Below are 27,216 nucleotides of genomic sequence, written 5' to 3' on the forward strand. Positions count from 1 at the left end.
ATGAAAAATAGTCCTATTTTTCTACTATGGTTCATTCACCGACATATGAAAACTTTCTCCTCATTTTTTCTCTCTTTTATACATTACTTTTTTACTGTTTTTTACTGTAATACTTAAATAATTATATATTAAAATTCATACCGTTCACGAACAATATTATTTTATGGATTAAGGTAGTGTAAAATTATAGTACTCTCTCCGTTCTATAGTAGTAGTCACTTCTTTTCGGTACGGAGATTAAGAAAGAGATACTTATTAAATATATTAAATGAAGAGATAATAAAGTAGAAAAGAGAGAAAAGTAAAGAGAACAAAGTAAGATGGTGAATAAAGTAAGTGATGGAAAAATGACTCTACTACTATGGAACGAGGGGAGTATAACGTAAAGATCCGTCCAATCAGGAGGACGACAACCTTAGAAGTCACTTGTTAGATTAGAAATAACAACTCATTGTCATCTAATATCTAACTTAATTGACATAACATCACCAAATCATCATAGGTTTCCCTGTCCCAACCAACACTACTACTCAATGCTTTAATTCCAAGACTAAATAAATCAAAACCACCATAAAAATCATACAATTCTTGTTTCCCTTCTACAAAACCTTCAAATATCCCCTCTCCCACACCCTACCTAACATCACACACTCAAATTTTCGATTTCGGTTCGATTTGTCCAGGCATGAAAGGTAAACCACAAAACCCTTTCAATCTCAAGACAATCTTGATATGTCTCTTCTTCCTTCTCTTCCTCTTCTTGATCCTCCGATCAACTTTCCCCTACCCCCAACACACCTCTCTCCGAACTCCTGCCATCCTCCACCCCTCGAACGCCTTGGAGGGCTGCCCCCCTCTTTCCAACTCCCCAACAACATGCACCAAAATCCCACCTTCCCTATCCCACGCATTACTATGCCACCCTAAACTTCACCCCACAACAAACTTTCGAAGAAATCTCCATTTCCCTCAACATCCTCCAAAAAAAATCCCCATGCAACTTCCTAGTCTTCGGATTGGGCCACGACAGCTTGACGTGGACAGCTCTCAACCACGGCGGCCGAACCGTTTTCCTAGAAGAGGACAAGGAGTGGATCGCGCAAATCAAGGCACAGATCCCTTCACTCGAAGCCTACCACGTGGCCTACGACACAAAAGTGGCCAAGGCCGACGAGCTTCTCGAGGTGGCCACAAGGGAAGAATGCAAGGTCATGACTGACCCTAGATTCTCCAAGTGCCAGCTGGCGCTTTCTAACTTTCCAAGTGAGATTTACGACGTGGAGTGGGACCTTATCATGGTGGATGCCCCGACCGGATACTTTGAGGGGGCGCCCGGGCGGATGAGCGCGATCTACACGGCTGGATTGATGGCGAGGAATAGAGGGAGGGGGGAGAGTGATGTGTTTGTGCATGACGTGGATAGGGTTGTGGAGGATAGGTATTCAAAGGCATTGTTGTGTGAGGGTTACTTGGTTGAGCAAGAAGGGAGAATTAGGCACTTCAATATCCCTAGTCATAAATAAGACTAGTCCTAGTAGACCTTTTTGTCCATAAATATTTGAAAAAATAATGCATGCTTCCTAAATTTCATGTGTTTTTATTTTATTATTGAGAATTTAAGGATTCTTATTGATTGTACAGTTTTTTGTACATTATAGAGTATGTTTCATGAAAAATTTGGGTACATTGCAAAATTATAATACGACGTCGTATCTTCTCCACCAGTACTCTTATTCTTCTTCCAATTCTCAGCTCTGCTGCAAAAAACAGAAGCCGAATTAGGAACGAAAAAAAGGTCAAAATCAATCACAATTATGACGCAAAAGAAGAAAGAGCTGCTATCATCAGCGCCGTGGAGGGCGGGGGCACAAGAAGACAACAAATTCAAGGATGCGAAGATGAAGGTGACGTCGCAGCCTGGTGTGACGCCCACAATGCATGTCCCGGGAAAGAAGAAGTTCGGCTCGAAAAACGACGCCGTTGGAGAGGATTCTCTTACTGAAATCGACCCCGAGCTGCGCTACAGCTTCCAGCGCAATTTCCAGGTGAATTGAATTTGAAAGCTGCCTCTGCTTATCGATTTTTCCTTTCAGTGTTTTTATGTGCATTTTGCAAATTGAAATCTGTGGTTTTTGGGTGTTGCTCTCTCCCTCTGTCACTCTTTTTAAAGTCAAAGTGTGTGTTAGTTAGTTTGAAGACTTCAGTATTGCGCACGAGATGTTTGAGGAAATGTCTGTTAAAGATCAGTTCAATTCGATCAGTCCATTCTGAATTGGTATTTCTTGATCAGAAATTCGTGGTTCTAATATGCTTGAGAGCAGCTAAGAAATGATATCTAGTTTTTTATGATAGTTTGTTGCAGAGATGTTTGATATTGAAAATGCTCTTTATTGTAGATGACAAGGTTCATTTGCTTTAGTTTTTTGGAGGAGTGAATGATCAAACGATTATGTATGCGGTATGCTTGAGAATCGCCTAAAAAACTGAATCAAGTCCTAAAATCACATCAAAAGATCAGTCGATTTTGTAAAACGGGACATGAATCAAAGTTTTTCTAAAGTCGAGACCTTTTGAAGTGAAAACATAAGTTGGGGATATTTTCTAGTACTAGATTTGCTATCTTTCTTTCTTCACTTCTTTCTTAGTAAGGAGCTACTTAAGTTCAAGACACTTGTGTTGTGTCGTGCTACTGCAAGTCGTATAGTTTGGCAATGAGCATTTCTTATTGGCAATCTTTTTCTAGAAGAAATATAAGAACTCCTTCCATTGTTTGTGGATGCATTGGACCTATTACTGCTGTTTACTGCCATCTTGTGATGTTCTTGTTGTGATGAAATGAAGTTATCTTGTGTTTCTGCAGTTCCTTCAAAACGTATTCAGCATTGATACGGTTGTGAAGCCCCTTCCTCCAACAATGGCATATAATGTCTCGCGCAATTTGTCTTTCTTCACAAGGATCTTTACACAGTTCTTTGGTGAGTCTGAGCCTCCTTCTTCACACTATCATCTTGTTGTATTCCTATTGCATTCGTTTTATGCATCTATATCGATTGAAATGATCCATGATTAATCCTGTTTGACGTCTCAAACCAGAGGCGAAAGCTTTAAAGAGAATTGAAAAAATATGTTAGTTTGACTGTTGTTATCTTTCTATCGTTTGCTGGAGCCAGATCCCGACGGTATAGCAGATGCACAGAAATCGCTCGGGCTAGGGCAGGAAGAGAAAGCTCGTAAAGTTCGTTAAGATGTTGATATGTTTCTTGGTAGAAAACTTTGCAAATCTTCACCATAGAAAGAGCTGTGGTTTTCCTTGTATACATCTGAATTCTGAATTATTCTAAAGTTTCTGCAATTTGAATAAGCATTTTGTATCTTTATTGATTTCAGGATTATGAGTAATGAGCTTTCTGCATTTAATTTTTTTTGGGCAATATTGTTTTAATTTTGGCTTTGATTAGGTAATCTTAAGATTCAATTAGGTTTTCTATTTTGTCAAGAAAAAAATCCTTATAAGCTCCTCAAAATGTAGTTATAACTCGTACCAAGTCAAACGAAGCATAAAATGGAAGACGATTTTCCAATGACGAAGAAACCCTGTACATTTATTTACCACCTAGTACCTCGTACAAATTATCTTATGAGAACAACATTTTCCTATATAATTTAAAGGAGCAAACATTGATGATATCAACAACAAAACTGAACAAAGAAAACTGAATACAGAATCGATGGAATCTCTACTGTGGTGAACCCCCACGCCAGTAGCCATAACTGCTCATTCCACATTCCGAAAGAAATTTCTCGTAGTCGCCTTCAAGCTCGTTAAAATCACGCGACGAGTCTTCGAAGTGAAGCTGCTCTTCGTCATCTAGCAACAACTGCAGCAATGTTTTGAGCGAAAAAGTCTAAGATTAGGCATTCTATTTTGGTTCAAGAGAGTCCACGTATAAATAGACCTCAACGAAGCATTACGGATTTGCCACCTATAGGATTCGAACCCTTGATGACGAATTCATTAAGCAAGCAAAGTGATGAATTCATCATAGATCTTCACAATCTAAGGGCTGAAAACGATTCCTATTATACGGGATATATCTGGACTCATTTGAAACATTGTCCCAAGATGCTTAACTTGCAGAAGCAGTGAATTTTATGAAAGTGAAAGGTATAACGAATTCACAAACGAGATTTTTACTTACATCAGAATCTGGTGGAGATTCAGTATGCAGTGAGTCTGGATCTCTCAAGTCGGTAAGAGCAGTTCTCCATCGTGCGCTGTTAGTCAATTTATTCGCAGCTTTATGCCTCGAGTTTTTAGCTTGCGTGATCTGGAACACGGCAATTATGCATCCAATGCAAAAGGCCACCGCAGCAACCATAACGGGAAATGAGCTGAAGGCCTTAGCCTGATCATCAAATTTAGGTTGGAACAGAAATATCCACATAAAGATAAAGGGTAAATACCACTTTCAGTAATGACATATTAATACCCAGTAAATTGACTGCAAATACTAGGGACAAACATGGATTCTCTACACTTTGTTGGTGCATTTTTTATGCTAAAATGTGAATGAAAATCATGTTTCTAACACGCTTGAAGCTTAACTTCCTCTTATTTTATTAAATATTATGCTTGTTGGGTTGTTTTGGTGCAATATCAAGAAAATGGAGAATCAAAAGGAATGATCTTAAGCAGAACCGAAGTTCAGCTAGATAGAATTATATAGCAACTTGCACAAGTTATCAGCATTAATACGTCATTATCAAAAGTGTAAGATATCAATGCTAGAAATTGGAATCGAAATATAACCATTTTTTAAATCTGAGTACTGATCTGTTGTCGAAAGCATGAGACATTTCTAAGAAATCCCATTTTGTTTAAAAACAAATTCGAAAGAAAAGTTTGAGGTAAACAATGAAAATGGAAATGGGAAACACTTACAATGGGAACTTGATGGAATGGCAGAGTGGAGATCTGATTCTTCCATTGTCTGATTTGAAATCCCAACCTCGGAGATTCATTTGGCAATGGACGTCCCTCGAAGTCGCACTGATAAAGAAAGACCGAACATAAGAAAATCGAACTAGAGAAAGATCGATCCAAGAACATTCAATTCTTCACAAATATCTCACACATTTGGTTCAAGACATCCATTATTTTCTATGTTATAGTATAGGAACTAATCGAAAACATCAAAAACTCAAATTCGGCTGCATTTCTTCTTCTAATGTTTACCACAGCAAGCTACAAAAGGTTATGAGCTCCCATATTGGCCATTTTAAAAATCGTGTTCCGTTCCCAATTTTGGTCTCAACAAGCATTATTCTGGCAAAGATTTATTTACATAACATATGAAGCCGAACCATACAATTTTTAGAAACATTTAGGCAGATAATTATACGAGAAATGATGGCAATCGAGCAACTGAACAACAATGAAGATGAAAAAGGCTAACCAGTTGAGCACATTCAGAAGCAGCAGAGGGGATTTTGAGTTGTTGGCCTTCGAATACGACATTAACATCAACAATCTCCTTATTCGAATCAGCAATTTCAAGAACTGGCACCCCATACAGTTTTGAAATTGAAGTCAGAGTTTCACCTCTACCATGTTCAAAACCCCAAGTAAATATTAGGCATAATAAAAAACCATTAAACAACACTAAAATCTAGCTCCAATTTTCAACATAAAACTTAAAAAAGCTAAAATCTTGTTTAATTGCAGCTCCATTGTTCAAACACAACAAAAAATCCACAAATGAAGGATAATAACAAAAAAAAGGTTCAAGAAAGCTAAAATCTTTATCAATGCAGCTCCAATTTTCAAACACAAAGCACAGCAACCTAAAAAAAATCTAAATAAAAAGCTAAAATCTTTACCAAATGCAGCTACAGGGTGCAAAAACAATAAACAACCACTTTAAAAAACAGGCATAATCAGGAACCTTAAAGAGAGAGAAAATATTAATGAAGTGCAGCTCATATTACAGAACTAAAAAACTCCCAAATGCGCAAAAAATACAACAATTTTAAACTAAAATTAAAAAAAATGCTTCTAGAAAATTTTACTCTTTAACTACATGAACCAAGATTTTCTTGCTCATGAAAGGGCCCTTCCAAGCAATCCTCTGAATATTAAGCTTCCATCTCTGTAAAATAAAAACCCAACAACAATTACCTCAGTTTTTTCAGAAAAATAAACAAATTTTGATCCAAATAAAGTTCCCTAGAAAACAGCTAAATGCGTGAAATTTAAAGAAGAGCAAATTTCGTACAGAGAAAAAAAACCTGAGAAAATAGAGCAAACTGCTTGGGAATGAGAGGAAATGGATTGTTGATGGGTGTTGGAAGAGAAGATTGGCTAAGCTTCAGTTCCATTGATCATTATTTCTTGCTCTTTTGGTTATGTCTGATCACAATCACAACACTGTTTTGTTAAAAATATTAAAATATATAATAATAAAAAAATGAAAAGCTTTGAGGTGAAAGTGACCAAATTATAGGCTTTTTATCTTATTAGGTTATGGGCTTTACGCCCAATAAAAAAGTATTCTCAAAGCCCAACTAAAAAAATCCAAAAATCCAAAAATATTCTAGAAAAATATTTCTGAAAAAAATCGCAATTTGGATATTAATTATTTTATCCTCATACGTATATCCAACCCTAGTTTGCAGCATAATTAATTTACATTTTCTGCTGGTATGGAAGCCATTCCCCAAAACAATATTGTCAAATTAATTTACCCAATACACACACCGCGATGGATAAAGTATCATTCTATACATATGATCCAACGTCTAACATTTCATGATTCACGGATAAATTAATTAAATTTCACCCACCTTTACCAACAAACAAACACAATTGCTCACGAGATTTGAGCTCTCATCACCGCTCATTTTAGCGCAAAAACTCTAGTAAAAACACAACCAATTTTTCATTCATGAACTACACCTAAAACAGAATTTTCCAATCACGGATTCCAACTTCTCTCGAATCCAAGAATCTCAATATAAATAAACACCAAAAACACCCCCAAAATCCCCACCACCTCCAAAAAACACATTGCAAGAAATGTCTATTTTCCGGCACATATTTTTGTGGACAATCCTCATTTTCTTGCACTTAGCAAATGCTAAGGCTTGCAATAACAATGGGTGTTCACAAGTGCGAGGTTTCTTCATATTTGGAGATTCATTAGTAGACAATGGCAATAACAATGGCATGTTGACTCTAGCTAGGGCGGACTATAGCCCCTATGGGGTCGACTTTTCGGACGGTGCCACGGGACGTTTCACCAACGGCCGAACCTTTGTTGACGTGTTAGGTAATTCGGTCGCTTTTTACCCTTTGCACGATCACGAATTTTTCTAAGTAATTTGCACTTTGATAATATCTTATGTTTATTTTATATATTTTGCAGCTCAATTGTTGGGGTTTCCTAACTACATTCCTCCGTACGTCGAGGCTCGTGGCCGAGCCTTGCTGCAGGGAGTGAATTATGCCTCGGGGGCATCTGGAATACGAGATGAAACGGGAAATAATTTGGTATGTCTTTATCTTTATAGGTAATTAAGCCTAAATGAATGGAAACAAAAATACACATCAATCACTCAAAATTTAAACTAAATTCAAATTTTGGTTCCGATTTCGATTCCGGTTACGGTTTCAGAAATGGATGCATGGGTCGTGCTAAGGTGCCGAAGCACTCATTACCAAAAAAAAAAACCTTATACATGCGTTTGATATTATTTTAATTTTATCACCTCTTCTCAATTATAATTCCCCGAAAACTAATTTCTGCATCCGCCCTTGCCATAGGGTGACCACTCCTCGATGAACCAACAAGTCTCGAGCTTCGCCAAGACAGTGCGGCAGCTAAGGAGATACTTCAATGAAGACAACGACAGCCTATGCAACTACCTAAGCAAATGCATCTTCTACTCAGGTTTAGGCAGCAACGACTATCTCAACAACTACTTCATGCGTGACTACTACTCAACCGGTGACCAATACACTCCCGCAGCCTACGCAGCTTCCCTCATTCACGACTACACCAAACAATTAACGGTTCGATTTCAAGATTCTCTTCCATTTTTCGAAAAATTCGATGATTTTACATCGAATTTACAATTTTGTGGGAATTGTGTCAACTAGTCAAAAATGACTACTATTTGTCTCTAATTTATTAAGTTAGTTATTTAGGTAATTGTACTTTAAAAAATACTATTTCTCGATTTGTAAAATCCTAGCTTCGTCACTGCATGTTGATGATTAGGACTTATACAATTTGGGGGCGAGGAAGGTGGTGGTGGCCGGAGTCGGACCAATAGGCTGCATACCGTATCAGCTCGCGCGACTAGATGGGAATAACAGCCGATGCAACGAGGAAATCAACAGCGCGATCTCCCTCTTCAACGCTGGCCTCAGAAGAGTCGTGGACCGGTTCAATGGAGGCCGGTTTCCAGGCGCCAGATTCGTGTATCTCGACTCGTTTCAGAGCAGCCAAGATTTGATTGAGAATGCAAGAACATATGGTACTAGTCTTGCAACTGCAAAATTGTTGACTAATAATGCAAGTAGTTTTAAAAAAAATTATTTATGGTTTTGGAATAGGATTTGAAGTGATTGACGAGGGGTGTTGCGGCGTGGGGAAGAACAACGGGCAGATCACGTGCCTTCCGCTTCAAATGCCTTGCAACGAGCGCGGGAAGTACGTGTTCTGGGACGCTTTTCATCCGACTGAGGCCGCGAACTTCATTCTCGCCCGAAAAGCGTACGGTTCTAAGACGAGATCGCATGCGTACCCTATGAATATACAACAGTTAGCCTCGCTCTAGCAACGGGATCCAAGACCCCAACTTTTAGCGTATTCCAAAAAATATGGATAACCATATTTCACTTTCAAATGTTGTAGTTTTCTGTATTACTATGTAATAGCCATTCCTTTTCCTTATTATAACTGTAATTTTGATGATTTGTCGATGAAATGTGAACTATTGTTTGTTGCAATTAAAATCTTATTGGAATAAAAATAAAATAAATTCAAGTGCACAAGTAGAATAAAATAAGCTCCCTTATTTAATTTTTACTTTTATGTTTTTTCATTACATAGGACAAGTTCAATTCTCCACATTTGGTCACATTAAGCTAACAATCATGATTGAAATAGAAACAAAATATGTTCTCTTCTTACAAAAGACACAAAATTAGACCTACAAATCACAACAACAAAAAGCATTATACTTCAAAGACGAGCAAGTTGGGCTATATTGACAGGATAAACAACATCACTGCTGCCATTGAAGGCCTTCTTCCCAAACAAGACGTTCACGGCCTCGGTCGGGTGAAACGCGTCCCAAAAAATGAACCGGTTCCTATTACGACACGGCCTCTGAAACGGGAGACATGTTATCTGGCCCCTGTTCCGCCCGATGCCACAGCACCCACGGTTCACAACACTGAAACCTACACATCAATAAATCAATCAAATTTACTACTACTACTATAGTAGTACTATTTAAAAACGTCAACATTAGTCTTTAAATTAATGTTGCAATTATAGGCGTCCCCATACCATATGACCTGGCATTAGCCAGGAGATCCTGGAACATGTTGTTGATGTCAATGTAGGAGAATCGGATACCGGGAAGAGTTCGGATTAGGTTGTTTATCATGACCTTCGTGTTCATGTTGAACGGGAGAATGAGCTTGTTCACCTCCTCGTTGCACAACCCGTTCCTGCTCTGTGCTAGAATGCTCGGGATGCAGCCCATTTGCCCTAATCCGGCTACCACGAACTTCCTAGCTCCTAGATTGTACAATCTCTGCAATCGAGAAGTCATCATTATTTTAAAAATTATAAGACAAAGGAATTAATTTTTTCTGCGTCTGCCCCTGACTTACCATGAGCTGCTGGGAATATTGTTTGACTAGGAAATCGGCATATTGTTGACCGTCGTACTGATTCTTGGTGTCGTAGTTGGGCAAGAGGTAGTTGTTGAGGTAGTCGTTGCTGCCCATTCCGATGAAGAAAATGCACCTCGACAGATGATGGGCCATCTCGGAAGCCCCGAGGGGGCCCGTGAGCTGGTCGAGAGAGTTCTCGAAGTAGCTGATCTGTTGGTTGAATGGGATTCGCCCCATCTGCATGCCCACATCACATTACTAAATAAATTTTGATACTCCCTATATTTTATTTGTAAGATTTAATCAGATACTATAACACCATTAATCATTTAATTATAAAAATTGTAAAATGTTCATGAATTTAATTATTGCCATTAAAGTAAAAATATAAAACGGCCAATTTCATAATTATGTATAGACGATCTTTTCTTATACTCTTTAATTTCTATCTAAATATTTCTAATAGTGTCACGTTTATTTGCATGGAAGAGAAATACTTATATTTATAAAAAAAAAACTCACAAAATTTCTTCCAGTGATGTCAAGAATTCCAGAAGCAGCAGACGCAAAATTAACTCCATGTTTCATTTGTTTGCCGGAAGCCTCCGAGTGAGGAGGGATCAACGGAAGTCCAAGCAATTTAGCTGCACGTACCACCCATTTATGCAAGGTCATATTAAAGACATATTTTCATCAACTTTTCTTTACAAATTCTAACAATTTATAAAAGTCAAATAATCCTTTAAATCGCGGACGGAGGGAATTAATCGAACTAAGAGCATGCATGCATACCGATGGTGTCGACCATGGTGTAGCCGTTGGAGAATCTTCCGGTGGGGCCGTCGTTGAAATCGATACCATAGGGAAAGTAATTGGCTTTAGCAAAAGAAGGCAAGTTATTGTTGTTGCCGCTATCGATCAGAGAATCGCCAAAGACAAACATGGCCGGGGCCAAAGGTTTTCTTCTTCTTCCTCCTCCATTTGCATCTTGGGCATAGCATAAGCCTGCAGTGAGAGATAGGAAAAGCATGAAAAAGTTGAACAAAGTGTTAGCCATCTCTCTAGGAATATAGTAATGATGAGGGATGATGAGTGGGAAAAGGGAGGGTGGCGGAGGGGTTAAATAGGCGGAGGAAAGTGGTGGTTGGGGGTGGAGTAAATACACTCACCTGTATTATGTTGCACTAAATATGCATCAAAATATTTAATTACTTTTTCTCTACTGTTTATAAATGAATTCTATTGTCTCTTTCATATGCATGCTTTCTCGAGTATTGGAGTATAATTGCATTTGCAACATTCAGTTTGAAATTTGAAATTTGCTATTGGAGTACTTTGGTCTCATGCATTGAATCATTTGAAACTTTATGTACTTTCTAGTTTAGAAAATATTTTTTTCTATAATTAGGTGGTACTCATTCTCGCCTAATAATATTTCGATCACTTTTTCTCTCTCTTAGTTTATCAATTTTATTGTGGAATACTTCCTTCGTCGATAAAAATAGTCTCATTTTATTATTTTAGGATGTCCATAAAAATTAGTTTCATTTTAAAAATAGAAGCCTTCTCTCATACTTTATTCATTTTTCTCCTTCTTTTTCTTTGTTTTCTCATCTTTCTTAATTTTTCTCTTTCTCTTTAATATTTTATCTATTTTTTCTCCTCTATCTGTATTTTACATATATTTCTCATTTACATATATTTCTCATTTGTGGAAGGAGAGAGTATGATTACTATTCCCTCCATCTAACTCTAGGTGACACATCTTCCTTTTTGGGATGTCCCATTTTAAATTACACATTTCTAAATATAAAAACATTATTCTCTCTACTTTTTCTCTTTTTTCTTATTCTATTCTCTCTTCTTTATTCACAAAACAGCACTATATAAAATCTCATGTCGAAGTAGAAATGCTTCCATTAGAGTGGGACGAAGATTTACCATATACAAAATCACAGCTTATCGAATTTAGATGCACGTTTTGAAAAGTACTAAATATAGCATATTTTGAGGCAGACATTAAATTAGAGTCAACTGATCAGACATACTATGAAAACACGTATCGATTGAAAAGACATTAATGTTCACCAATATTAAGGTTGGCTTTTCCTAATGTCAACTACAGTATTTCAAAAGAGAGAGAAGATAACTGCTGTATCTAACCATTCAATGAAGCAAGGGAAGAACAAAGTGATTGGAAACTGTCGACGGCAAACGTATTCCATTTCAAGTTTGTTTCACTGTTCAGACATGCAATTCAATTGACTAACTACTGCTGAGTTTGATTTTTTTTATTAACATTATTATTTATTTTAGGGTAAATTACCTGAAAAGTTATGAAATTTGGTCAATTTCAGGTCAATCACATAATTCTAGAAATAGTTTATTATAATTTATACCCCATATCATAATTTTGATATTTTTTTCAAGAGTAAAAGCCAAAACTGGTCCTAAACATATGTCCATTTTACGATTTTGGTCCTAAACTTTATCTTTTGAATTTTTGCATCCCGAACATTTCAACTCGGATCACAATCGGTCCTACACTAACAGTTCCGTTAACTTTTAAACGGTCATCGATTTTAATCCGATTTTGACCGATTAAAGCAGTTGGGTCTTTGTGGAAGCGCCAGGTGGAGGTTTTAGTGGGGCGGAGAGGGGGCGTCGTAGGGCGAGTAGCTGCCGATCTCGCCGAGGCGGACGCTGGGGCGGCGCTAGCGTTTGGGGGGTTGGATGCGGCGACAACGGTGGTGGGGTTGTCGAGTGGAGGGTGGTCTAATTAAAACAAATAATATCAAATAATTTAGAATACAAGATATCAATTTTAAAATAATAAAAAATCATAATTAACTACTTTAATCGGTTAAAATCAGATTAAAATTGTTGACTGTTTAAAAGTTACCAGAACTGTTAGTGTAGGACTGATTGTGATCCGAGTTGAAATGTTCGAGATGCAAAAATTCAAAAGTTAAAGTTTAGGACCAAAATCGTAAAATGAACATATGTTCAGGACCAGTTTTGGCCCATACTCTTTTTTCAATTGTTCCATTGATTTCAATTTTTGACTTTTTTTTTACAATTATCCCATTTTTTCCACTAACACTCACAAAAGACATGGATATAACTCTAAAAAACACAAAATAATTAGGCTAATGTATTTTTGCTTTCAGGTCATGCACAATTTCTCCCAAATACAAATTAAGTAGATAATTAAAAAAAATGTCAAAGTTATGAAATTGACTACTTATGTAAGTTACAAAATTGACAAGAAATTGACCGAAGTTCAAAGTTTTTATGGCAAATTTGGCTTTTATTGTATTTTATTTATCATTTTTAGTTTTATTTTTACGTTACACTTCAATTTATTGGGATAGTTGATGCCGTTGCACACTTACGTTTATCGACAAAGGTCGAATTATTCAATTATTTCGTTTCGAGGAAAAGGTAAATTGTAAGGTTAAGTGACCTTAATTATGATTTTAGATCTTTGAATCAAATTTGAGTACAATAAATTCGATATGGAAAGCAATACAACCAACCTTATACTCCTATACCTATATCAAATATAGTTGGTCACGTGAAATTTTATGCGTCAAAAAATTATGTCTTACCTCATCATATTAATGAAAAGCTGTTGAGACATTTGTATTTCAACTAGCACAAAGTCAACGACTCAACAATAATGGGACTTAAGTTTAGTGCATAGAGCTATTTTTGAGTTGGAAAATCTTGTCGTATATACTTAATACCTAAACTTCTTTTGTATTTTAAGTTTTTTAAAACTTCGATTTTCTTTTATATATCTATCTCGAACTGACGAACTCGATGAAAAGTAAAAATGGTACTAGTATTTTCAAAATAAGAAATAATGTGACAAAAATGAACTTAATTTATGACAATTAAGAAGGAAAAGTGGCCGGACTCTAATATTCATTCTAGCTATCAAATATTGCATACTTGCCGTTGTCCACCAAGTGTAACATGAGAATAAAACAGTACTTACAAATGTTATGTTTAATAATAAAGAAGAAGAAAAAAGAATCCAGTCTCTACAAAGTGTTGGTATCCATCTTAATACAAAATAAAGTTGAGAGGTCATTGATGACGCAACTTGAATCTTCGAAGTTCACATGTAATTCGATTTAAATAACATCTTGAAAAAGGATGGAATATACATTGTTACAAACAACCTAGATAATATGAAAAAATGTAAGCAAAAAACCATAGGAAGTTGTGATACGGTAGAAAGAATTGCAAACTGCCTACTAGAAAGTGGGTTACGGCTTCCATAATTTCATGGTGCAGTCTTCGCCATAGGTGGCGATGAGGTTTATGTGGGGATGGTGAGTGATGCCTATCACATCCTTCTCGTGTACCTGCCATTGAACCATTACAAAATTAGGACTCAGTTTGGTTTGTTTGACTTGATATTATAAGTAAGATAGGGTTTAGATTCTATAACTATATTTTGAGCATATAAAGATCCTTGTCTTGACAGAATTAGGAACCCAAAAAGACCCATATTGTACATAAACCTTAATAAAATTGGCCTCTAAATCATAAAGAAAAACGGCATCAGGCTTCCTATTTCACCCTCGCCCTCTTTAATGCCAAAACCCCAATTCTTTACTTGTTCGATTTTTCAAAGCAATATTTAAGGGTAAAATAGAGTAACTTTACTCCCTTTCTTAGTGTCAGGTTTTGCACGGAAACATTCACAAAGGAGAATTATTCAGAGACAGTGGGTGTGGAGCATAACAAAGGATAACAGAAACATATTCTAAAAGTTGGCATTAATGCTTTGGAACTCGAAAGCAACATACCTTCATTAGATGCTCTAGCTTGCCAGATTGATAACTGAAGCAATATAAATTTCTGCATAAAATTCGGATAAATTAGTGAACCTGTTCTAGAGAAGGAAGTGAAGGTTATATGACATATACTGAAAATAAACAAGTGGTAGCTAGAGCACCAGAGTAGTGAAACCCCACATAGAATTCTCAATGCGCAGAAGGTGCAAGTTTGGTTGAAAAGAGTTTGGTTGATTGTTACCCCTAAAACTATATTATATCACTAAATGTCTTGAAGATAATCATGTAGTACAACAATTTTATGTATAGATAATTATCCCGGCAAAGAAATTCCTACTAAAAAAGATTCACAATGCAGGAGAGAACCCACTAGACAAGTCAACTTTCATTTCAGGTGCTGATCAGTGTATACTAGGGAAAGAATATGTGCTGTAATTTAAAAGGTTGCACTTCATTTTCAGCTTACCTGTCTTCACCGACACAATAAATCCACTCTCCTTTGGTTGATACACAAGCTGCCATAAAATCACCACCTTCTCTTTTACCCGATGAAAAACTTTTTACCACCTTCAAGAGGGGAAGATTCAAATGCAAAATATAACAGAGCAAACTTAGTTTGTTCTCTCGTTTGATACTATTCCACAAGAAAAGGGTACAACTAAACTACAAAGTACGGTGTTTAACACCCCTCACTATCGATACAGCTCAACTCATGAGATGTTCTAAATGGCTAAATGATTTCTAGGAAATAGCACACTTAAGCAAGGAGAATGGAAAGAAGCAATATATGTAATATGTTACCTGCCCTTGGAGTGTCATGATGTATATTGACGATGTCTTGTTGCAGACAACAATGTGATCTGTATTTTTTGGGAAAAGATGAACAGAATTCACAGACGCATCACCTCCCTGTAGCATATAAGATGAAGAAGAGAATAAAAGAGTTTTCAAAATAACTTAACTACAGAAATACGTGTAAGTAGCACAATTTCAAGCCCAAACAACTAACAACACACGTACCCGTAGTGGAGGTGGTGGCTTAAATGTCTGTAGACAATCCGTAGTCTTCACATCCCAAACCTAAATATCATTGAGACATGCATTACAAACATGAAAGCGGAAAATCCCAGAAAAAAAAAAAGTAATAATTAAGGTGACATACTTTCACCGTGCAATCACTGGATGCAGTTATGATACGAGAGCCATCAGCTGTGAAGATGGCATCATTAACATATGATGAATGACCACGGAACTCTTTCAAAATCTTCCCGGATTTCATGCCATGAATTCTGCACAAAATATGAAAATCAACAAGTGTCTAAAGCAATGGATCCATGCAATGCAAAGCATTGGTAATATTCTGGAAAATGTTCTTGAGCAGACAGAAAAGCTTAAGATGAGAGATTAAGATGCAAACCTAGCAGTGGTGTCAAATGATGCACTCAACAATTGGGTTCCGTCTCGAGAAAAACTAACACTAGTGACACCTTCACCATGTGCGCGCTCAAGTCGACGCAAGCATTGACCAGTTCGGATACGCCAAACCTATAACAAACTTAAACAAGTTTGAAATCTATCCTATTCAGTAAAAACACATAACAAGTAAAGTAATGCAGCATTATGTATCTTTGGCTAAAAAGAAATTCATGCGAGTATTTACCTTTATTTTTCCATCTTGTGACCCGGATGCAATCATCTCAGAGTCCCTACTAAAATCAACACATAGGACAGCTTCATCATGCATCATAAATGTTTCCTGCCATGTTATCACCAGTTAGCTTACGGTGTTACAACCGAGTCTACCAAAGCGAATTCATGACCGTTATGGTTTATGCACTTGTCGCCATACACCAAATGAAAAATGAAAACATCAAGAGAGAGTGAGTGGTGGGTTGGGGGGTGGGGGGAGTGTGCAACTCACATCAGCCTGGTACTGGAGATCCTTCTTCAGTTTCCCACTTATATGGTCCCAGACCTGGAACGCACTAGGATGAGCACTCAAAACTTAAAACTCCAACAAAACCACAAAATGAGAAACTCCAAAAACTAATTACCTCAATAAATCCATCAACTGAACAAGAAACAAGGAATTGGCCATCAGGAGAAAACCGAGCACACTCGGGATGACTGTTCTTCCCGAACTGCAGTCAATAAACCATTATCAAGCATCTTGAAAGCAATGCCATATAAAGGAAATAGGAGAGAAAAGTCAAGATAAAATAATTTCTAAAAGACTAAAATACATGTAATTCATGAAACCAGCATCCATATTCAAGTTGGATATACCAGATACCTTAATAGTGTGCCCAAGTGTCGTCGGGTACATATCTTCTACATCTTGTTTCATAGCAGCAGTACCTCGGAACAGGTCAAATTGTGTTCCAGGTGGCAGTAAACCTGAAAAGGCGAAGAGTGGTGTAACAGGACATAAAATCCAGGTAGAAGGATCCATATGAATATACAATGCTATAAGAATCGTTGGAGCCGCAATTGAAAGAAAAAGCTAAAATCAGACTCATCCTCCTTATGTGCCATGGTAGTAAACTGCTTGGCAATTAATATTTTAACGAAAGCACACAACATAAAATAAGACAATTAAACAAGATTAAAAACAGGATATGTCCCTCTATCCGAACCTTGATGCTGCTGCCATTTTAAAGCCTGGCCGATCAAAGCCATCAACCGTGAAGGTGGAACTACTGAAACTTCAGCTGCAACAGCTGAAAATATAGTTGAACGATGTGAGTAAGAGTGTGCATCACAAGAAGAGAATCTAAACATGGAAAATTCAAACTCATCAAGTCTAGCTGTCTAATTACGTTCAACCAATGTTCGATGTAGTCGTATCACATTGTTTAGTCTTCTATTGCCAAATAAGAAAATCTCTTTGGCAGTCCTAGGTATTCAACCGCTGACAGTAGGATAACTAAGCCCCACCAGTTTGCAGTTCGGGTTTAATGAATGTTCAAACTTCAAAGGAAGCATATCTTGCCAAGAGATTAATTCAGATACTTAGAGATCAGTAAAGTTGTTAACCACCTAAACATACTCAAATATCACAATCAATTACTCTGTAACTAGTTTGTTACTCCCTCCGTTCCATAGTAATGGAGGCGTTTCTTTTCGACACGGAGATTGAGAAAAATTGTGTTAGGTGAGTTAAGTAAAGGGAGAATAAAGTGGAAAATGAAAAAGGTAGAGAGATGAAGAGACAATAAAGTAAGAGAGAGTAAAGTATGTGTGGAACTGGAAAAATGTGTTGACTTTTACTAAAAAGGGAAATGACTCTATTACTATGGAACGTACCAAAATGGCAAAATGACTCTATTACTATGGAACGGAGGGAGTAATACCTAATCAGTAACTCTATAAGATTATCTTCTAGGTTATAGCTTAAGAGGAGGAGCAAATAAAAAACATACAAACTTCACTATAGGTGGCATAGCATATGAAAACGGATATGATGAAACAAAAAAAATTTAAACAATAAAACCTTGGGCTATTTGAGCACGTCTTTTCTCCTTTGTAGAGTCTTGATACACCTGTGAGTAAAATATGTTCATATGTTTAGTTCAAATTCTGATCATTCTATATGCTTAGATGAAGACCAAAGCCAAAGATAGAGGTAAGAAAGACTTGATAACAATGATATTACCTCATTTGGGTCAAAGTAAGTCCGAACCAGTAGATGTTCAAGTCGTAAGTATCTCTCTGGTTCCTCCTGTTTCATGACGCCCATCACTTGAGTTTGTCTTAAAATTGCACGGGCAGTATCAATCTCCCGGAGTTCAATCATTTCTAGAACAATCTGTAAACACGGGGGGGGGGGGAATGAGAATAATTACAAATTACAAATAATGAACTGTGAAGAAAGAATTCTCAAAACACCATAGCTGGGAGATGATTTCACATGTATAATATGACTACCTGCTCATATAGATCTTCTAATGTTTTCCTTGGAAGTTTAAGTTGGGCAACTTGTGGCAAGATTGCATCCCACCTCCCACTATTAATATCAGCAACAAAAGTCTCATGGCTGTCCACTGTATTCAGAGAAACCTGACACTCGCTCTGCAGTGTATGAAAAGTCTGATGCAGAGAATTCTCTTTGCAGAATTGTAGTACAATCTTGATAACACTACAAACAAATAAACAGAGAAAAAGGTCGCATTCATGACTCTTGGTGATATTCAAACAATTTGATTAACATATCAAAACAAGTGCCCAGCAGATATGCAAAAAAAGAGGATGAATCAGAGTGTCCAATTAGGGCATAAAGATGTTCCAGTAAAACGGTTAAAGTATAAGGGATAACGCCCAACAAAAATGCCTTCACTATCGTGCAGTTATTACATCTCACTCCAATCAAAACAAAACACCATAACCATTTAAAATGCAATATAGAAGTAACACCTCATGGCAGGGGAGATAACAACTAGGCACCACTAATAACAGCAGCTGGTTCGAGCTGAAGCCGGCATTGCACGAATTAGCTAATGCTCTAAGTATTTAACCAAAGATCAATTTTTAACTGACAATTTTGTGGAAGCTTCACAAAAGTGGACACAATTAAAACAGATATGTAGCTAATTCCCAAATTCTAGCTACCCTCCTAAAATTATCACTGCAGCTCAGAATAAATAAACGATCCATAATGAACCCTAAGCCTTTTATATGTTTGGATTATGTCGCGCTCTTCCAATTCAATCGAAATGCGTCAAATCAATAAATGTAAAGTTGCATGAGCTGGAGATACAAGAATACGGGCATGTAGAGAAGTTCAGCAATTGAATGAAAAGGGAAAGCTTACTCTCGAGCTTCGATTTCTAGCGTCGAAGACATGGCTCAGTGTTGGAGAATGTGGAAATTGCTTAAACCCTAGAGAATTTTATCCCAAAAATGTGTGTGAGAGAATTTGTGCGCGCGTGTGTGAGAGAGATCATCAAATAGTCCCCATTTTGTTTTCCTTTTTAGACTCACTTTATTTTATTAGATGGATTAACTTGTTATTTTTTAATCATTTATTCTAACATTTTGTAGTGCACCAATATAAAATCGATAAGGACAATCTTTATAAAAGGAAAAATAAAACTAAAATTTTAGCCTTTTAAACTATTTATAAAGTTGGAAGTTAATGTGTCGATTTTATATTAGTGTATTAGGAAATGTTATGAACGATATTAGTATAAGTAATCTTTATTGAGTTAATGAGTTGGGTACGTAGGATAATTTTAGTTTAACTACAAAAATAGTTCTTCGATAATTGTGTAATATTTTTTGCTTATTTTCAAAAAAAATTATTCCAAAATATTTTTGTCCACTAATTATATCCATAACATGCTTCATATAAAAGGATACATGAAAGTATGACACGATAGATATCTTCTTTGTAATTTTGGTTTTCGGCAATTTCTTTTGTTTTTTTGTTCTCTTTTTCTTTTTACATCAAACTAATTATTCAACTCAAATCATAAAAATACATCAGAAAATAACAAAATATCACCAATACACCAAAACATAAAGCAAAAAATATCGAAAAATTTAGTCGAACAGATTTCACATATAGTGGGAAATAAATAAAAACAAACACTTACAAACCAGAAGTACAAATTTTAAATAAAAAAATTCATTAATTAGGCATGCACCTAATTAAACAAAGTCTCTCATCGCTCACAAACTACAACATTATTATTTTCTTACATCAAACCTTACAATAATAGGCCCAAATAGTAACAAATAAATGGGTAAATGCTAAATTAAAACTGGTATATCTCTTGATTTGGTATAATTGGTGGGTACTGATTAATACTATTAGTGGTTAGTGGGTATTCAATGTTAGTCAGCATTGGTGGCAGTTCAATCATCCCATACTGCTCATCTATCTGCAAATTTAACAACCAAAAATATAAAATTAAGAAAATATATGTAGTGACAAATTCATTAATGTTACAATTTAGTATGTGTATTGATGATTCCGCGAATTTTTGATGATGATAAATGCTCGTAAAAATAAATCACGACACAGAGAATTTAACGTGGTTCGATTTACTGAGGTAAATCTACGTCCACGGGGAGAAATGGGGGCAGGTTTGTATTGCTTGATCTGCCAAATACAGCTTACAACACAGACTTGCTATATGATTGTTTCTCTAGAGAGATTCTAACCTCTTCTATCAGATCTAAGTTCTATTTATATAATGAACTCAGATCATGGCTTGCATCACCACCCTAAGTCGTGGATGTCGTGTAGGTTATGGCCTAAGATCGTGGGCGAAGCGTAGGTCATGGCCTACGATCGTGGCCTGAACTGACATCACGTGGTAGTGGGTGTGTTGGACATCCTGTATGGGTCCACTAACTCCTTGTTCGGCCGAATACCGAGACCGAACTGCTTTGGTTGCCGATCTGAGAGTAGAGCTTGATGCCGACCTGAGAGCAGAGCTTGATTGGTTGGCTTTTACCGAGCTGTAGGCTGAGGCCGAACTCTTTGGTAATGCCGAACTGAACTCTTGGGCTTTGGGCTGGCCGAGCTGTCACTGCTATTGGGCTTGTTTAGTACGTACCCCATCACTACCCCCCCCGAAAAGCGAAGTGATTCACTTCGGCGAAGCGAGTCACTTCGGCATTCTGGAAAAGGGTACGGGGGAGGCTGAAGTCAGGGGACGTGCCCTGCGCGTGACTGCATTAAATGCGGCATTAAATGCGACAGTAAAATCCGGCCGTTGAATCCTGAAAAGGTGGGATATGAAACGGTGCGATGATTTGAAATCTTTTCCAAATCTGATAAATACCGTCTTTCTTCATCATTTGAACACCTTTGCTATTGGCTTCTTCTGCACTCTCTATCTTCTGCGTGAAAAATTTCCTTCCGCTTTCAAAAATTTCTTCAGACTACCTTCACCTTCAAAAAGTAAGAAAAATGTCTTCTTCTTCTTCTTCGGAGTCGGGTAGCGTTAGGAAAGGGGGTAAGGGGTCTTCTAGCCGGAAAGAATCCGGGGAGAAGACCGTAGAGTATTTTCACAGTATCTTGAGTAAGGATACTGTGATATCCCTTTACGAAAAATACTCTTTTCCTGGGGGGAAGGCGGTGGTACCTGACGGTGATCACAGGGCTGACTCCCCGCCGGAGGGTTACGTCACCGTGTATGAGGCCTGCTTAGAATGCGGGCTTCGTTTCCCCCTCCCTTCTGCCTTTATAGATTTACTAGATTTTTTTCAGCTTCCTTTAGGCCAGGTGACTCCGAACTCTTGGAGGCACTTGTCGGCCTTCGCTGCCGAACTCCGTAGGTTAGGAAGGGATTTGTCTTTGAAGGCGATCCTTAAATTCTTTCAATTTAAGAGGAAGGGGTCTTGGTTTTACTTGATCCCTTTACAGCCCTTTAGGGCCTTTTGTAAAACGAAGTGGCCGAAGTGGCAAAATCGCTTCTTCTACTATGATAGGACCGCGGCTCCTAGTTTTCCCTGGAGAGGGCCGGAGTCCGTTATCCGTCACCCTCGGCCTGAACCGTTGGACGAGCTCGATGGCGAGCTCAACAAGATTCCCATAGTTAGGAAACAATACACGGAGTCTGAGCTCGTCAAGGGCGACGTCGTGTTCGACATCTCGTCTTCGGACGAAGAGGCCGAGGGTGAGGATTTCTCTTTATCTTTATGCTCTACTGCTTTAACGAAGAAAATCTGACTTTGCTTTCTTGCTTTTTGGCAGTGTTCATGTTGAATAAGGCTATCAGAAAGTCCTCCGAGCTTGTGGAGCCGGAGAGAGAGAAGGCTACCAGCTCGGCGCCTGATGCCGAGAAGAATCCGAAGAGGCAAAAGACCTCTTCGGGTCCAAAGAAGCCGGAGTCGACTTCGGCAAGCAAGAAGGGGAAGACCCAGAAGCCCCCAAGGGCGCCAGAGAAAGACGTGGTCTTGGCGCCTCCTTCGGAGCATATCTGTGAGCCATTTTTATGGCCCACGGACTTCGCCGAGGTGAATTGTCTTCTTGATTCCTTGGCTTGGCTTGTCTTGTATTTTTGGTGCCCTCTGTTAACTTTTTTCCTTATCCATTTTCAGAGGAATGATATGCTCTCCAAGCTCGTCGCCGTCGAACTCTCCAAAGCGTCCAACGACTATGCCGAGATGCAGAGGAAATTGGCGGCTGCTTGTCACCGGGCCGAGCAGGCTGAGGCAAACTTTGAGAAAGCCAGGGCTGCTAGGATTTCGGCCCAGGATGAAGCTCAGTTTGCCAAAAACCAGCTCGTCATCCAGCGAGAGCAGACGAAACGGAGGGATGCTGCCGCCGTGGTTGCCCAAGGAGAGGGTCTCCGTGCCTACACGGAGAGACTCTTTTTGAGCAGCCAGTTCTCGGCCTTTGTCGGTAGTCTGGTAAGGCTAATTGCCGATAAGGGCGAGCAGGGGCCCGACGTCGTGCTGCCTCTGTACAGCCGAGAGATAGCTGCTCGGCTTCAGAATCTGCCGCTCCTTGAGGAGCTCGCTTCATCCTCGGTCCTGCTTTCTGCAGACCGAGTCCGGAGTTGTCGAGCTGATCGGGACGAGAACCTGGAGGCTATCTTTGCCTCCGTGGGACCCGTTTCACCCGCTTCGACTTACAACGGAGAGGGTGAGGCCGAGCCGCTGGAGCGGGAGGCCGAAGTCGATCAGGCCGGGCATCCGGAGAAGGAGGCCGATCAGGAGGCGGAGGCGAGGCCGGCAGGAGGCGAGGCCGAGGCTGAGGTAGCCCAGGAGAAGGAAGCTGTACCAGACCGAGGAGCCGGAGACGAAGCAGGCGGAGTATGATTTCGTCTCCCTTCTCTTAGTCTAGTTTCTTCCTTGTAAAATGGCCTTGAAGCCCTCCTAGTGTAAAAAATTTTCCTTGTGAATGAAAAATTCTCTACATTTGTCTTCGTATAGCTTTTCGTACTCGCCTTTATTCCTGTTGTATTTTACTATCTGCTCGGTATAGCTGCCGAACTAATATAGCTGCTTTGTACTCAAGGAGATGGAGATACTTCACTGGAAACGGCTGTACTCTTCGGCTTTAGACGAAGCTGAGAGAAGAGCTATAGCCGATCAGACGAAGAATGACGAGCTTCTGGCTCGTTTAGTGAAGCTGGAGGCCGATAATAAGGACTTAGAGTCCGATAAGAAGGATCTGGAGGCCGAGCTGAATACGACCATTGCTGAGAGGACTGCGTACGAGGATTACATCCGTGTGCGCGGGGGATTGACCATCTCAGATGTTCAGAGTCGAGTTGACGAACTGTGGGAGGAATATCTTGTACTCCGGAGGAACAATGCGCTGGAGAGCTCGGCTTGCCAACAAGTTGTGAAATCATTACGGCGCTGGGCTTCTCGGTACGACATTGTCCTTTCTCGGCGCCCCTCCATAGAAAGATTCCTTCGGCATATCGTGCCAACAGATGCTCGCACTCCAGATCAAACCTCTGGTTCCCTTGTTCAAAATCCTACTCCCAGCCAACAACGAACTCCGGAACAGCCGGAAACGTCAAGACGAGAACGGGCTCAGGAGCAACCGGAATCGTCAAGACGGGGACGGACTGAAATTCGCCGAGGAGTTGTGACTATGAGCGAGCAAGATCAGCAGATGCTTATTGCAGAGACTCTTCATCGCCGAGGTGTTAGGACTTCTCGGGCTCGGGGAAGAGGCGTTGGGTCGAGGATAGCATCTCGTCGACCTGCTTATTCTTCATCTGCTCGGAACAACCGAACTCGGCTTCCAGAGGATTTTGCAGATAGGTGGCTTAACTTCAGCAACCCTGGACGGTAGAATAGTCCTTTGTAATAGCGTAACGCCATTTTGTAGGGTAGCGGAGTTGTATGCCGAACAAGATTTGATAAATGAAATTTTGTTTTCGCTTCTAACACTGTATTTACAGCTTAGCGAAAAAATTTCATCGTACTTGTCCTCGGTCTTATGAAGTAAACTTCTTTGACCGGACTTGGTCCTTGGTCTGATGAAATAAACATCTTTGACCGGACTCGTCTTTGGTCTGATGAAATAAACACCTTTGACCGAACTCGTCTTTGGTCTGATGAAATAAACATCTTCGACCGGACTCGTCTTTGGTCTGATGAAATAAACATCTTTGACCGGACTTGGTTTGTGTTCTAATTTTGCGATTTTTGTCGCCGGGATCGAACTTTCCCTTGTCCTAATTCGGCGAGTTTTATCGCGTGGATCGGACTTTCCCAGTTAACCGAAGTGGTCTTATGCAGTAAACCTCTTTGACTAGACATGGTCGTCCTCGGTCTTATGAGGTAAACTGCTTTGACCGAACTTGGTCGTCCTAATTCGGCGAGTTTTATCGCGTGGATTGGACTTTCCCTTGTCCTAATTCAGGCAAGTTTTATCGCGAGAATCGGACTTTTGTTGCAGTTCGTTTCAGACGAAGTGCTTGATTCTTAAGCAGAATTGTGGTCTTGTATCCTCTTTAGAAGCTTTGACACACAATCGTGGGCTTGTTGCAGCTCGTTTCAGACGAACTGCTTGTTTAAGCTGAATTGTGGTCTTGTATCCTCTTTAGAAGCTTTGACGCGCAATCGTGGGCTTATTGCAGTTCGTTTCAGACGGACTGCTTGTTAAGCTGAATTGTGGTCTTATATCCTCCTTAGAAGCTTGGACTCACAATAGTCTTTAATAATCGATCTAAAAAGGGGATCAGTCTTTAAAGAACGATATACCTTGGTACCATTTGTAAGAGACGACAAGCACATAGGGACAAAACACATAGAGAAAAAATGAAAAAGACGAAAGAAAAAACTTTAAACTTTTTATAAAACGACAAGTAAAAGGTGCAAGTAAAAAACAAACAAATAAAAACACATACCCCTATGACCGAACTAGACACGAGACGGACTGACCGGACTTGTCTCTTACAAGTGGAACTTCTTGAGGTTGGAGACGTGCCATGTTCGGGGTACTTGTTCTCCTGACATGTGAGTCAATTTATAAGACCCTTTGCCGAGGACTTCTGACACCCGATATGGACCCTCCCATGTGGGTTCGAGTTTGCCCAGCTTTTCTGCTCGGCTTACTTCGTTGTTTCTCAAGACGAGATCTCCCACTTGAAATTGAAGCTTTTTCACCCTTTGGTTATAATACCGGGCTACTTGCTCCTTATACTTGGCTGCTTTTATGCACGCCAATTCTCTTCTTTCTTCGGCGAGATCTAGTTCTGCTCTCAGTCCGTCGTCATTCATTTCTGAGGAGAAATTTAGAGTTCGGGGACTGGGTACGCCGATCTCCACCGGAATTACGGCTTCAGTGCCGTACACCAGACTATACGGAGTTTCACCGTTGGAGGTTTTGGGTGTAGTTCGGTAGGACCATAGGACTTGAGGGAGATTTTCTACCCATTGTCCTTTGGCTTGTTCTAACCGAGCTTTCAACCCTTTCACCAGAATCCGGTTCGTTACTTCCGTTTGTCCGTTTGCTTGGGGATGGGAGACCGAAGTGAACCGCTGTTGTATGTTCAGCTCTTGGCACCAATTCTTGAACGTCTTGTCGGTGAACTGAGTCCCATTATCCGAGATGAGGATGTGGGGTATGCCAAATCGGCACACTATGTTCTTCCAGACGAAGTCCAATGCCTTTGAGCTCGTTATCGTAGCTAATGGTTCAGCCTCCACCCACTTCGTGAAGTAGTCCACGGCAACGATAAGGAATTTCATTTGCCGAGGAGCTTGAGGAAGTGGTCCCACTATGTCTATGCCCCATTGCATGAAAGGCCAAGGGCTTTGCATAGTGTATAGATCGGTCTGCGGCATCCTTGGGACATTTGCATGAATTTGGCACTTCGTACACTTCTTGACGAGCTGCACTGCCTCTTGTACCATGGTTGGCCAATAATATCCCCATCTCAGAACTTTTTTAGCTAAAGCTCTGGCTCCGATGTGGCTACCGCACGATCCTTCATGAACTTCTCTGAGGATGTAGTCCGTCTCTTCTGGTCCTACGCACCGCAATAACGGCTGGAGGTAAGACTTTCTAAAGAGGACTCCTTCATGAAGTTCGTACCGAAGAGCTCGGCACGTGATCTTCCGAGCTTCTCTCTTATCCTCGGGCAATTGTCCATGATCCAGATACTGCAAGATCGGCGTCATCCAGTTCGGCGAGCTGGATACAGAATGTACCTCGGCTTCATCAATGCTTCGATGCATTAATTCTTCCGCCTTTGAGCTCGGATCTGAGGCCAACTTACTTAAGGTATCTGCTCGGCTATTTTCCGCTCTGGGAATGCGGATTATCCGAAAATAGGAGAAACTTCGGCTGATGCTTTGCGCTTTGTCCAAATACTTCTTCATTCTCTCGTCACGGGCTTCACTTGTACCCAACATGTGATTTACTATGACTTGTGAATCACAATGGACTTTGAGAGATTTGACGAGTAGACTTTGCGCTAACTGGAGTCCGGCCAGGAGGGCTTCGTACTCGGCTTCATTATTAGTAGTGGGGAATAGGAAACGAAGTGAGTAGGTTACCTCGTGTCCGTCGGG

General features: G+C 39.4%; 5 protein-coding genes across 7 annotated transcripts; 2 read left to right on the top strand and 3 right to left on the bottom strand.

Annotated features, from left to right (window-relative positions):
* Positions 1 to 629: 629 nt before the first annotated feature.
* LOC121763369 lies at positions 630 to 3,417 on the top strand. 2 transcript variants are annotated; one of them, XM_042159388.1, is made up of 4 exons: positions 630 to 692; positions 1,753 to 2,045; positions 2,861 to 2,975; positions 3,171 to 3,417. In XM_042159388.1, exons 1-4 carry the CDS (start codon positions 686 to 688, stop codon positions 3,242 to 3,244), a joined length of 489 nt encoding a protein of 162 aa, XP_042015322.1. In that variant the 5' UTR covers positions 630 to 685; the 3' UTR covers positions 3,245 to 3,417. The 2 variants fall into 2 exon arrangements, with proteins under 2 accessions (XP_042015322.1, XP_042015313.1); XM_042159379.1 differs by lacking the exon at positions 630 to 692 and adding an exon at positions 1,396 to 1,438.
* A 164-nt stretch (positions 3,418 to 3,581) lies between these two features.
* On the bottom strand, positions 3,582 to 6,431 carry LOC121759961. Of its 2 annotated transcripts, none has more exons than XM_042155558.1 (6): positions 6,289 to 6,431; positions 6,070 to 6,149; positions 5,457 to 5,604; positions 4,943 to 5,050; positions 4,200 to 4,406; positions 3,582 to 3,878 (listed from the first exon to the last, which is right to left on the bottom strand). In XM_042155558.1, the coding sequence occupies exons 1-6, from the start codon at positions 6,376 to 6,378 to the stop codon at positions 3,738 to 3,740; spliced, it is 774 nt and encodes a 257-aa protein (XP_042011492.1). In that variant the 5' UTR covers positions 6,379 to 6,431; the 3' UTR covers positions 3,582 to 3,737. The 2 variants fall into 2 exon arrangements, with proteins under 2 accessions (XP_042011492.1, XP_042011483.1); XM_042155549.1 differs by having other exon boundaries at positions 4,200 to 4,424.
* Positions 6,432 to 6,893: 462 nt separating this feature from the next.
* LOC121769773 (GDSL esterase/lipase At1g33811-like) lies at positions 6,894 to 9,045 on the top strand. The gene is made up of 5 exons (XM_042166533.1): positions 6,894 to 7,328; positions 7,425 to 7,549; positions 7,823 to 8,071; positions 8,280 to 8,538; positions 8,618 to 9,045. Exons 1-5 carry the CDS (start codon positions 7,076 to 7,078, stop codon positions 8,839 to 8,841), a joined length of 1,110 nt encoding a protein of 369 aa, XP_042022467.1. The 5' UTR covers positions 6,894 to 7,075; the 3' UTR covers positions 8,842 to 9,045.
* Positions 9,046 to 9,146: 101 nt separating this feature from the next.
* Positions 9,147 to 10,981, bottom strand: LOC121770682 (GDSL esterase/lipase At1g71691-like). The gene is made up of 5 exons (XM_042167451.1): positions 10,703 to 10,981; positions 10,433 to 10,554; positions 9,908 to 10,147; positions 9,579 to 9,828; positions 9,147 to 9,469 (listed from the first exon to the last, which is right to left on the bottom strand). The coding sequence occupies exons 1-5, from the start codon at positions 10,965 to 10,967 to the stop codon at positions 9,249 to 9,251; spliced, it is 1,098 nt and encodes a 365-aa protein (XP_042023385.1). The 5' UTR covers positions 10,968 to 10,981; the 3' UTR covers positions 9,147 to 9,248.
* A 2,928-nt stretch (positions 10,982 to 13,909) lies between these two features.
* Positions 13,910 to 19,670, bottom strand: LOC121781969 (suppressor of mec-8 and unc-52 protein homolog 1). The gene is made up of 16 exons (XM_042179668.1): positions 19,532 to 19,670; positions 18,649 to 18,859; positions 18,377 to 18,529; positions 18,215 to 18,263; positions 17,358 to 17,441; positions 17,015 to 17,118; positions 16,776 to 16,862; positions 16,643 to 16,696; positions 16,382 to 16,477; positions 16,139 to 16,266; positions 15,884 to 16,010; positions 15,742 to 15,801; positions 15,523 to 15,630; positions 15,188 to 15,288; positions 14,734 to 14,785; positions 13,910 to 14,286 (listed from the first exon to the last, which is right to left on the bottom strand). Exons 1-16 carry the CDS (start codon positions 19,561 to 19,563, stop codon positions 14,188 to 14,190), a joined length of 1,545 nt encoding a protein of 514 aa, XP_042035602.1. The 5' UTR covers positions 19,564 to 19,670; the 3' UTR covers positions 13,910 to 14,187.
* Between the last annotated feature and the right edge of the window lie 7,546 nt (positions 19,671 to 27,216).

This window comes from Salvia splendens, chromosome 2, assembly GCF_004379255.2.
Source record: "Salvia splendens isolate huo1 chromosome 2, SspV2, whole genome shotgun sequence".
Taxonomy (NCBI): Eukaryota; Viridiplantae; Streptophyta; class Magnoliopsida; order Lamiales; family Lamiaceae; genus Salvia; species Salvia splendens.